The sequence below is a fragment of the Tursiops truncatus genome, chromosome 10 (assembly GCF_011762595.2).
Source record: "Tursiops truncatus isolate mTurTru1 chromosome 10, mTurTru1.mat.Y, whole genome shotgun sequence".
NCBI classification, from domain to species: Eukaryota; Metazoa; Chordata; class Mammalia; order Artiodactyla; family Delphinidae; genus Tursiops; species Tursiops truncatus.
In genome coordinates, this window is record NC_047043.1 from 97697373 (window position 1) to 97709313 (window position 11941).

Consider the following 11941-nt stretch of genomic DNA (forward strand, 5'->3'; position numbering starts at 1 on the left):
ATCCAGAACATCGATTGGAGAAGAGACTGAAGATTTGAGAGACTGTTCTAGTAGTCTAAACAGGAAATGATACAGGCCTGACCAGAGTTGGTCAAGAGGAGATGGTGAATCTTAGATGCCAAGAAGGAAGAACTGATGGGTCTCGATTGCTGACTGGATGGTGTGGGCCCTAGCTGGCTTACTGGGTGTGGGTGTTTCATTGCCGGGGTTCAGACCCACCTCGTGGATCCCATGAAAGTCCCTGGAAGAAAGGAAAGGAAGTGTGGGTGTTCTTGCTGTGATCTGTGAGAGGTCGGGATTGTAGATAGAATGGGCACCCTCTGATGCAGTGGCACCAGGACCTTTCAAAGGCCCCCTGCCTCCTATCTGAGATCCTGTTAGTAGAACTGTGACAGCAGTGCTGTCATTAACAGACCATAATACTGGAGAGGGTAGCGCTTCTGCTCTCCCAGTAGTGGAGCTGAAAACGGGCCTGAAGGCCAGATCGGAGGCCCATGGGAATGGGGAACAATTTTAATGTGGGAGTAGGGCTGGGGGGCCTGTCACAAGGGAGAGGAGCAGTGAAAGAGGAAGTGGGGTGTGCTGAAGACACACTGAGCCTCTCACAGCCTTGCCTCCGAATCTCCCTCCTTTTTTTTTTTTTTTTTTTGCAGTACGCAGGCCTCTCAGTGTTGTGGCCTCTCCCGTCGCGGAGCACAGGCTCCGGACGCGCAGGCTCAGCGGCCATGGCTCATGGGCCCAGCCGCTCCGCGGCATGTAGGATCTTCCCGGGCCGGGGCACGAACCCGTGTCCCCTGCATCGGCAGGCGGACTCTCAACCACCGCGCCACCAGGGAAGCCCCCGAATCTCCCTCTTTGGCATCACCATCTGCACACTCGGCAGCCCCCAGGCTTCATGGAGCGTTTCCCCCTTGCCAAATTCAAGCCCCAAATGCTCACTGCCTTTGGTACAAGTGTTAGACAAACTGAAGTCACATGCATCTTTGATCCCGTTGGGGCATAATCAGAATCACAGCTGGGAGGAGAGGAAGCCTGGGAGGAGAGCCATGTTGTTGGGTAAAATGCAATTATGCTGTTAGAGAGGGAAAAACAGCTTGGCCTTGAGCACTTTTACAAACATTAACATCTTACTCCTTCCCTCTGGTTAAGGAGGGTCCTGGGACACAAAAGACTGCCCCCTCCTTCAAGTCCCTCCCTGTGGGAGTTCCAGCCCAGCCCAAAGAGTGGCTCTGACCCCTAGGTCAGCCCCAGGGCTGATCCCACCCCAGAGTTAACTCCACAGGAGAAGTGAGCCAAGTCTAGGCTAGCCACCTGGTGCAGCCCCCGCTGGCACTCCAGCCACTCTCGGGAGTTTGGTGTTGATCCTTCCTCAGGAAGCTGGGCCTGTGAGTGCCAGGGGAGCTGGGCCTTGGGCAGCCCCCAGAGAAGAAAGCAGATGCTGTTGGAAGTCTCAAAGCTTCTAGAAAGAGTGTCTACAAGGGAGTGAAATGAAAAGAGGGTAAGGAGGTGTCAGACACTCCTGTCAGAGTGGTTCTAAGCCCCAGGCTGCGTACACTTGGGCCCCGGCAATAACCCAGAGGCTGAGAGTCCCTTTGAGGCGTTTCCGGAACAGCAGAAGCCCCTGGGCCAGATCCCGCTGGATCCCACCGGATCCCTCTGCAGCCTTGCCACAGAGCCACAGGGTTTCTCTTTGGAATCTGCTTGGAGTTTTGTTTGTATCTCTTTTGCATTTTTGTCTTCCAGAGTGGAACACTTAAGGATCCGGACTCGAGCAAGACCCCACCTCAGCGGCCAGCCCCCCAAGGTTGTTTACAGTATATTCTCGACTGTAATGGCATTGCAGTAGGGCCAAAACAAGTCCAAGCTTCTTAAAGCGATTGGTAGTTTTCAAAGCAGAAATTTTAAGCCAAAAACAAACAAGGAAAGAAAGGAAAGCGGGGAGGGGAGCAACAGACCCTCCCATTGGTGCCATTTCTGCGTTTTTTCAAGGCTGACTGGACTGTGTTTTTCCTATGCAGTGTCAGTGCCTCTGTCTGGTTGTTTACCTGTTCCTGTTCGTGCTTGTAATGCTCACTTATGTCTCTCTGTATACCTTGTGATTCCAGGGCTGTTTGTCAACAGTGTACAAAAGAATTGTGCCTCTCCCAAGTTCAGTGTGACTAGCTTCTGGGTGGTTTGATAGTATATTTTAATTACATAATGTGGGGTGAAATAGGACTGGGTGGGGGGGTGGACAGGGGAGAAACAAAGACCACAAAAATAAAACCCAACTCCCCTCCTTCTCCCCCCAGACTCAGATAAACTGCCCCCCACCCCCTGCTTACCTCCGTGAGTGTGCTTGGGATCTTCAATGAACTGTGCTTTTTGCTTCCTTTCTGCATGACTAGGGTAAATAGATAGAAGTTTAAGAGATTTTCGAGGTCTTATTTCCGTAGCTTCATCCGTTGAATCTGAAGGCATCCATCTTTTTCTCCATTTGCTAAAGTTTGGTGCATTTGAGTTTATGTGAATAAGCTGGCCGTGCCTGTAGAGCTCTTGTGTTTTCAGTGATGACGTGAAATATAAAGAATAAGCTATTTCCAGGAGCGTGTTCTGTATTTGACATCCCAGTATACCCTTCGTTTTATTATTAACTAATTAGCTATGAGATTAGACACACAAAAAAAAATGGGGCCGCTGATGTGCAATATCAAAGTGAACTTGTGAGTATTCTCCCTGTGTTCATCTTAGTCCCTGTAAGTTGTTTCTACTTTGCCGTTTCTGAATTGGCCATCTGTGCGCTTCTGTGGAACTGAGGCTGCTTCGTTTTCCCCAAAGCTTACTGTGTACAGAGATAATTCTTTAGCAATTTGGGACGTAGAAGGCAGGGAGCTACTGAGAAGTCTGGGAAGGATTCAACCATTCTTCTCTTGGCCTCTCCTGAGGCATCACGACATGGGAGCGAATCGAAACTGTGCCGTTTCCCTCGAGTGGGTACACTGCCTCCAGAGCTCTGAGGTGGGCACCTGCTTTCGCTGTCAGCTGTTCCAAAAGCCCTCCAGAGTCCAGGGAATGAAGAGCTTTATCTTTCCTGAGAGGGACTGTCTCAGATTTTAGCTTGTGTGTTTGGGGCCGTGGTTCCACAGCGGTGGCTCTTAAAGAGCCCTCACCCGTTTGTCCTCTTTCCTCCGCCATGCAGCTCCTGGGCAGGGATGAGGCAGTTACTAGACCAGGCCTCGGGTCAGTGCCTCATCTTGCCATGTCCTGGCCAGACCAGGATCGGGCATCCAGTGGCCTCCTCTAGCACCGTGGGCTGTGGGAGTTCACGCCAGCAGTTTGCCTTTTAGAAGAAGTGCTTCTAGCTCTACTTTTGCATTCCCTCTCACTTCTGTACTGACATGTCACCTTTCTGGATTGCCAGGTTTGAGGAATAACTGGCGTTGGTGGTGTGTAACATGATTTCTGTGTCAAGGGGCACATGCCCTGGTTTCTGTCTTGATTGCTGGCAAATTCTGAGCTACAGGGAAATGCACTGAGTGTGAATGTTCTTGTCCGCGATTCCTCCCTTAGACGATGTAGATGCCGATGGGAGTCGATCTGTTGTAAATATATACATATATATGCAGTTAAGCACTTCCAGGTGGGTTGCATAAGAATCAGGTCCTTAAATACCTCCCAGTCTGATGAAATGATAGAAAGGAATAAAGAAACATTTCCCAGAATGGAGGAATACATTTTATTTTTTTAATTTATTTTTGTCCAAGCGGTGAGCTGACGGTGGTGTTGCTTCTTTGCATGTGATCCGTGTGAACATTCAGGTGCTTTTCATGTGACATTTGTGAGCCACAAATACGAAGTTGCCGTTTGAATTTAGTCAGGCTCCAGGGTGGTGGTGTCAGCCACGGTCTATCAGGTGAGGGAGAAAGGGACTAGGGCTCCCTCCCAGGGCCAAACACAAGCAGACAGCACACCCTGACTGTCCTGTGCCCTCAGGCAGCATGCTGAGGACAACTCTGTGGCCTGGGGCATCCGTGTCACAGTATAGGATTGCCGTTCAGGTGTTTTGTACCCATTTCTTTTCTGATGTTGTCGCCTTTTTTTGTACCAATCCAGCGGGGAGACCCTCAGCCAATGCTGGAAGTGTGATTGAAGTACCTCTCTTTTGTGACTCCTGTACAGCTTAATGTGCAATAAAGGAAAAGTTATATCTGTCTTCAGTGTTAAGTTGTAAAGTTTCTGGCTATTCAAGCATCTCTGTGCAGTTGGGAAAGCACTCAGGTTTCTGGTACAAGAGGCTGAGCTATCAACCTGCAGTACTTTACAAGAAAATGCTGATACAAATGATGTCAAACTTTGGAAGAGGCAAAAACTGGTTAATATGAAATGCGCTGCTAATCTACCATCTTCACTAGTTTTCTGATTTGAACTTAGAACTTCTTCAACATGCAAAATTTCATTCATTCACTTATTTACTTATTTATGTGTAACTCACCCTGGTATTAATTGGTCATTGATGGTAAAGTGGAGTCCATGCCGTGTAGAGGGGAAACTGACTTACAATCATGGATGTACTATGGTATAGACATACAGTTCTGCCTCTCCAGAGGGTACAGGTGTCCTGGTGTTTCTAGAAAACTAAGTTACAGTACAACTCTTAGCTGTCGTTGAGTTTCTGTAAGCCAGCTCCTTCCAGCGGGCACGTGAACGTGGACTCTGGGATTGAGACTGAGAAATGAGATCTCCAGGTCACCACATGGTTTTCTGTCTCATGTTGGGAGAAGGGGATCCTGGTCCTTTTGGGGGGGGCCTCTTCTTTGCCAAATGGTGCTCACAACATCTCCAGGGAGAGAATGGGACTTGGATTTCTGGAGAATTTCACCACATACACCTGGGAGGGACTGGAGCCCCTGAGGATGGTACTAAGAGGCAACTGGACACGAAAGGTCCCAGTCATGGGCATGACTTAATGCTGAAAGGAAGCCCTGCTGGGGGTACAGCAATCAGACATGCAGGCGTGGAGCAGGACAGACTAAGGCCGACTCCAAAATAACAATGTGGAACTTGAGACCTCCTAGCACACCGTGGGCCAGGTTGGCCTGTACCTGAGGAACCTCTGGGGGAGAGGGGTGGTCCCTGTGGTCTGGGGGCCTTCCGTAAGAGATCTCACCTCTGATGGGGGCCGCTCATCCCATGGCTTCTTCCCCATGCTCCGACTTCTGTTGTGACTGAGCCGCTGTGAGTGTGAGGAGGAGCGTGTAGCGGCGACGTCTGAGGGTAACCGGGGGCCTGCTCTGGAGCCCTTCAGAGCCTCGGATGGCTTCTTGTCATAGAGCTTATCCTTTGGTAATTAAATAGCCACACCCTTTGGGACATAGATTCTAATAAGGAAACCCTCTGATATGGGTAAATTATGAAGTTTTTCTTGTACTGAACCTAGGGGGCCCTGGGCAACCCCAAGGAATGCCACCCCCAGGCAAGGTGCTACGTCCACGCCGGCTCCCCCCTGGACCGTCGCTGCCACCTTCCTCTTCTTCCTCCTCCTCCTCTTCTTCCTCCTCGGGCGGCCCCACCACCCACGGAGATGCACCCTCCAGCGGCAGCTCCCTGGCAGAGGTCCAGCCACCCCCGGCTGCTCCACCACAGAAGCCCCAGCCTCACCCACAGCTCAAGTAAGAGACGACTCAGCAGCTCCTCCCTCCCCTCTTCCTGCCCCTCCTCTCAGGCCTTGGGCTCCAGAGCTGCTAGGAAGCACCTTCAATCAGACCTCCTCCTAAAGATATTTTTGTGGGGTTTTTCGGGGGTTGGGTTTTGGTGGGTTTTTTTTGTGGGGGGCATGGTTGGGTTGATTGGGGAGGGCAAGAAAGAGGGAAGTGAAAGTCTTAAGGTCTAGCTAGAAGCTCAAACCCTCCCCTTTCTTCCTGGGGAGTGGCAATAAAGCAGTTACTACCCCCTCTCCCATTCTTATATGAGCTTTGGGTTTGGGTTTTTTTTTTTTTTAATCCTCCCTCCCACTCTTTTTTCCATTCCTTTTCTCTGTGTGTATATGTGTCTCTCTCTTTCTAAAAAAAAAAAAAAAAAAAAAAAATTTTTAATTCTCTTTTCTGCCTCTGACTCACAGTTTAGGGTGTGCCAATCAGCAAGGCTGCCCAGAAGGAAAAGGGGGAAGTAGTTAAATCCATTTCAGCTTTTTACCTTCAGCTTTGTCAGAAGGAGGTTGGTTTCTGGTGTGGTCATCAGAGGAGAGGCCCACATAGAGACCCTGAGGAACTCCATCCTCTTGGGTTCGCTCATTCCCAACAGTAACCCTAGAAACCCCTGTCACGCTATCCTGCTTCAGAGGACAGAACTGAGGGCCCCTAGAAAACAGTATAGCTGCATTTGGTAGGGACAGCACCTGGGTGCTCAGCTCCACCCTCCCTCCCCCAGAACCAGAGACGGCTCTCTTCAAGGTCCCCAACCACAGACCTCTGTCATGACTGTCAGCACAGACAGCCACGGCCCGGGGGATCGGAAGCGTTCCGTGAGTGCATCTCAGTAAAGAGATGAAACTCTCAGGGACAGAGAACAGGGAGCTGTCGAGTTTGGGGCTCAGATGAGCCACTCAGAGATCATCTCTAGTCACTGCACAGATGAGAAAACACTGCTGAGAGAGATCTGATGTTGTCAAAACCCTTCTACTAGTTAGCGGCAGAGCCAGGGTGATGGCTCGGGTGGTCCGGATGACCACTTCCGTTGGGTCTTCCAGTCCTGTATGATGGGAGGGCCATCCCCCGGCCTTGCTCCGCAGCTCTGGCCGAGGGTACATTTCATGTCTCGCCTGCCTCACACCTTCCCCTCAACCCCGTCGTTTTCTGCAGCTGACTTTTTAATCTCTCCTACCTTCTCTTGAGCCAACTCTGGCCCCAGTCTGAGGGCAGATCTGGGCTGTCACCACCTTTGGGCTGAAGCTGTTGAATCGAGCCAGCCTCTGATGACAAGCGGGAGGCTTGTACCTGTGCCCCCGGCCTGTGCATGCAGAGGAGTCGCCGCTCCCAGAGGCCAGCATGTTGGGGCTCATCCCAGGCAGGCCCAGTGAAAGGCAGGGCACCTGTTCAGCCACTGCGGGAGAAGAGACAGGCTCACACCCCTGCAGAAGGGAGTTTCTGGGGCTGTGTCCGAGTTCAGGGGAGGGCTGGGAGCGCTGAGATACTGGGAGAGGAGTTCTGGAGCCAGGAACCAGCAGGAAGGAGACAAGCAGAAGTCAAGAAGGAGAGAAGACGGCCATGGAGACGCCAGACCACGTGTCCTCTCCTGCAGTGTTGGCTTGGCCTCCCCTCCACCTTCTTGCCTTCACAGTTTTTCTCTCTGACTCACTAGTGTCTCAAGGGAAAAATTGGTCCCTAAAATGTGTGCAGTTTGGGTTTTTTCATTAGAAAACTACCCAGTAACCTTGTGTAGGCCTGATGTGTATCTCTGTTGCCCCGGACACCCTGAAACTCACACACCTCATATTAGGCTCCTCTGAGGAAGGCTGCAAGGGCGATGACGCCCATTGTAAGGACGGTACATGGAGTTGTTAGAGTTCGTGCCAAGTCAAAAGGTTCTTCTGGAATCAGAGAAAAAAGCAAAAAAGAAAGAGCTGAAAAGGCCTAGCGATCATTTTACCAGACATCTACATAACACAATTAAGAAACCAAACAAGAAACCGAGTCTCAGAGAGGCACGTGGCTTCCTAAGGTCAAGAGTGAGTGAGAGGCGGGACCAAGGCTTTGACCCAGGTCTTCTGATGCTGGCTGCACTACTGGACAGTTGATGAGAAAGAGAGCACAAGAGTCCACTGGCCCCTGGTTGCTACGTTTCATCCAAGGGGAAGGGTGTGAGATTCCTGGATTAGTTCTTGCCAAGTTGGGGCCCTGAAATTTAGCCTGTGGGCCCTTTAGCATTAAGTGAAAGGAAGAGCCTTGAGCCACCCCTTCTTCCTCTTTCCCTTCTCCTTCTTCTCTTCTCTCTTTCCCCCTTCTCCCTCTCTCCCACGCTGCCTCCATCCTTTCCTGTTTGAGCAGCACTGCAGGTAAAGAAAAGAGCACAGAGACCTCCCAGGGGCCTGCTAGCATGCCCCATGCTGGCTTTCTCCTCTGCCACCCAGTCTCCCTGGGGTGGGAGTGGGCGTTCCGGTCGTGTACCCTCGTGTCACCGTCCTTCCCTGCCTCACTGGGAACACCACCCTCTCACATTCTCTCTGGTTTTTATCTTCAAGCAAGTCGCAGTCCCTGACAAATGCCTTCAGCTTCTCTGAGTCCTCCTTCTTCCGGTCTTCAGCCAATGAGGATGAAGCCAAGGCAGAGACCATCCGGAGCTTGAGGAAGTCCTTTGCCAGCCTCTTTTCAGATTAGCTCTCCAGACACACAGGGGCACCCAGCCCAACCGGGAAAGGAATCCAAGACATTTGCCGACAACAGTCAGCCACACTTGGTGGTGATGTCCCATGACCTTAACGTGTGTGGCCCCCTCCTCTGCTCTGTTGCGCTCAGTGATGTGCTGCAGCTCAGAAAGGACCAGGTGAAGGTCTCAGAGCAGGCGCCTACCCAGCGAGGGGCACCTGACGTCAGAGAGGATAGAGCTGCTTCCCTGTAGTCGTGAGAGCTTCCTCTGAGATCCTCGTTCGCTGTGACTTTAGTGGCCTTATTGTGATAGCACCATCATGTCTTATTCTTCCTTTGAAACCAGGATTCCCTTCACTGAGGACACCTGGTTGCTTAACCGAGCTCAGATGCAGTGCTAAGCATGCCCCCCTGTAGTCAGTGCTACCTGTTTGGGGAGAATATACTTACCCCAGAATAACTCTCGGCTCTAAGTGTTAGGGACTCACCCACACCTGGATCCCTTGTCACACCTGTTTAGCTGTTGAAAACACACCTGCCCAGCACACAAGATTCCTCGATTGCTATGGTAGTGAAGCACCTGTAGTCTGCTGACCAGAGAGATCAAGAACCTACAGTCCCCCTGCCACCTCCGGCGTTGTTCTCCTGTGTGGGGTGCAGTGATCTTGAGCTTCTCCAAAACTGTGCTGTAGAGAATGCATGCCAGTATGCCAAGTTTTGTGTTCCTCTCCAAATAAACGTTAAGACCTTTGGTGTAATAAAAGCAGCAGCATTAACCAGCATTTGATTCAGCCGTGAGGTCTCCCCGAGACCCCCCTTTTGACTGAGAGAGTGTACGTGAGGCACGTGCGTGTGTGTGCGCGTGAGTATAGGGAAGAGAAAAACCCAGGAGGGTGAAGCTGTTTGTGTTGGTGTGTGTGTGACTGTCTTTGCAACGGTTGAGAATACGGCTGTCCTTTAGATGCCCCCCAGGCTGCGCTTCCTGACACCTCCCCAGTAACTCAGCAGTTCTACCAGTTGTACTGAATGTGGAGCCTTTCTAATAAGCATAGCATCTTGGCTTCCGTAGTGGCCCAGTTGGAGCTACTTGTCTGGCCCATCAGTCTCCTCGGCTAAAACCCACACGGAGGCGCCCATGAGGCAGGATGGGCCTGCTCTCGTGAGTGGGGTCCGCCAATCTCCCGGCATCCTGAAGGAGTTTGTGATAGAGGGCGGGTTTCGAGGGGTTTCACTGTGGCTTCTTTGGGACTCAGGAGTATGTTCCCAAAAAGCCACAAATGCTGTGAGAATGCATACCACATCTGCATTGATACTAACATCTTATCTAAATAATTCCTACACGTGTTCCCATCCTACTAACAACTCGACAAAATAACACCCATCCTAATGCCGCTGTCTTGCTAATGCCTCACAAGTAGTAGGTGCTGAGAAGTCAGAGAATGAAGTTCCCTGGTGCCAGGGTCTCCTTTCTAACTCAGCTCATGCTTCCAGGGTTTGAGGATGTAGACTTGTGCCTTCTTCCTACGCTTAGAAAACAGCAAGTAGAACCTCCATTGAGTGACACCTGGTGGGGGCAGCCCTTATCCCACCACAGTGCACATAACTAGGGAACAAACAACTAACAAAACAAAAGTGGGGCAGGCAGGTAATACCTGTGCTCAAGGGAATTGATCTCTATGGTTCCTTCCATTTCCAACCAAGAGTCTACCACTTGTAGTCACTTCTATCCCCCAGTTCCAAGTATGTTTTAATAAGATGAATTCATTTCATCTAAAAGCATTTATTGAGCATTTAACATGAGCATGAACATTGTGACGGATTCAAGGAAATATTTACTAATATTTCCATAGTGCATACTAAGTTCCAGGCACAGTCCTAAGTGATCCATATATATGAGTTCATTTATTCCTCACAACAACCCTACATTATAGGCACTATTATTGTCTTTTTATTATTTTACAAATGAGGAAATGGAAGCAAATCAAGAGTCAGTAACTTGCCCAAGGTCACCCAACTGGTATGTGGTGGAGCTGGGATTTGAACCCAAGCAGCGGAGCCCCATGGCCTTGCCTACTTTGCTATATTACTTTTACTTAATCTAGCAGAGGCAGCAAGACAATTTTATTAAACTGTACATAATGTGATAACAAAATTAGAGATGTACACAAAAATTCTTCACATCCATACGCACCTCCTTCCTTCGCCTTTTCTCTATCCCTTGGCCCCAGGGAAATGAGGGGTGGGAGAACGTTAGGGTACTTGTTACCAGTGTTGACCCCTTGTCCTAGAACTATGAGTAACATACACAGCGTATCTTATTCTGATCCAATATAACTCTGGTTCTTGAAAAATTACTCATTCTTCCACACGTGACGTCAGACCAAAAGCCACAAGTGGCTTATTTAGAAAATGAGTCAGCCTGGAACTGCTGGGGTGTCAAAAGGGGGAGGCAGTTTCCTAGTCCAAAGGACACATGGATTCTATCCAACCCTTAGTAATGGGGTGGAGCCAGAGGTGGGGGAGTTCCATTCAGAAACAGCACTCTTGGTATATAAAAAGATGGCCCCAGAGACTGGGAAATTTGCTACTCCCAACAATCAATAAATAGCTGCTGCATACCATGATAAAAAATTTTCTAAAGCTGGGATCTCCAAAGGTTGGAGAGAGTCCTCTATAGATCTTGAAACCTTTGGTCTGTCAGCCACTTCTGACCACTGTGCAACCATCACTGCAGCTGATGGGGATTCCCTACCCACATCCTCACCCCAGATGAATAGAGATAGACACTTTATCCCTGCCATCATCGAATCCGCATCTCCTTGGGTCAAAATGAATTCAGTTTGCTTATCATTTATCTGCTCATAACTCTTTATTGTATACTTACTAAGCTCAGTAAATTCTTGGGGACGAATATAAAAATGAATTAAGCAAGGATTCTGACCTCACGAAGTTTACAGCCAGTAGGGGAGGTAGCATATAAACAGATTTAAAGTAGAAAGTGCTGAGTGTCATAAGGCAAATGCAGTCAAAATGCTAGTTTGGAAAGATGTGAAGCTTGATAGGATTGGTGAGGATGTGAGAAACAGAACTCGTACACATTGCAAGTGGGAACGTTTGTCAGTACTGGCATTTCAGTGGACAATTTAGCAGTACCTAATACACATACCCTATGCCTCAGCAATTCCATTTCTAGACGTTCATTCTGGAGAATCTCTTGTACAAGCACTCAAGGAGGCAACTAAAAGAATGTTAGTCACAGCATTGTTAGTGAAACATGGAAACAACCACTGTCTCTTGTGGAGGAATTAAAACATAAATTGGTTTATTCATACATTGGAGTACTACATAAGAGTTAAAGAAATAAGCAAAAGCATTTGAGGAATTCAGATAAGATACGGAAGCTAAAATGGAAAAGATAAGCCAAGTAAGTGTAAAATGGACAACAGCCGTACCTGTGGTTGGCGTGGAGCATCCTTCTAGCTGGGCGGTCAGAGAAGGTGGCATCCAGTGGGGAGCGGTGAGCAGCCCACAGGATCGGGAGGCCTGCCAGCTTCAGGGAATGGGGTGAGTGCACAGAATTCAGTCACTGAATTTTTCAGCTG

General features: G+C 49.5%; 1 protein-coding gene across 1 annotated transcript in view; it reads left to right on the plus strand.

Moving 5' to 3' along the window:
• Window positions 1-9115, plus strand: part of SYN2 (synapsin II) — a 152814-nt gene extending 143699 nt beyond the window's left edge. The window contains exons 11-13 of the mRNA XM_033865444.2: window positions 1744-1804; window positions 5417-5648; window positions 8216-9115. Coding sequence (XP_033721335.1) covers window positions 1744-1804; window positions 5417-5648; window positions 8216-8351 — 429 coding nt within the window. The 3' untranslated portion in view covers window positions 8352-9115. The remainder of the gene's footprint in view (window positions 1-1743; window positions 1805-5416; window positions 5649-8215) is intronic.
• Window positions 9116-11941: the final 2826 nt, after the last annotated feature.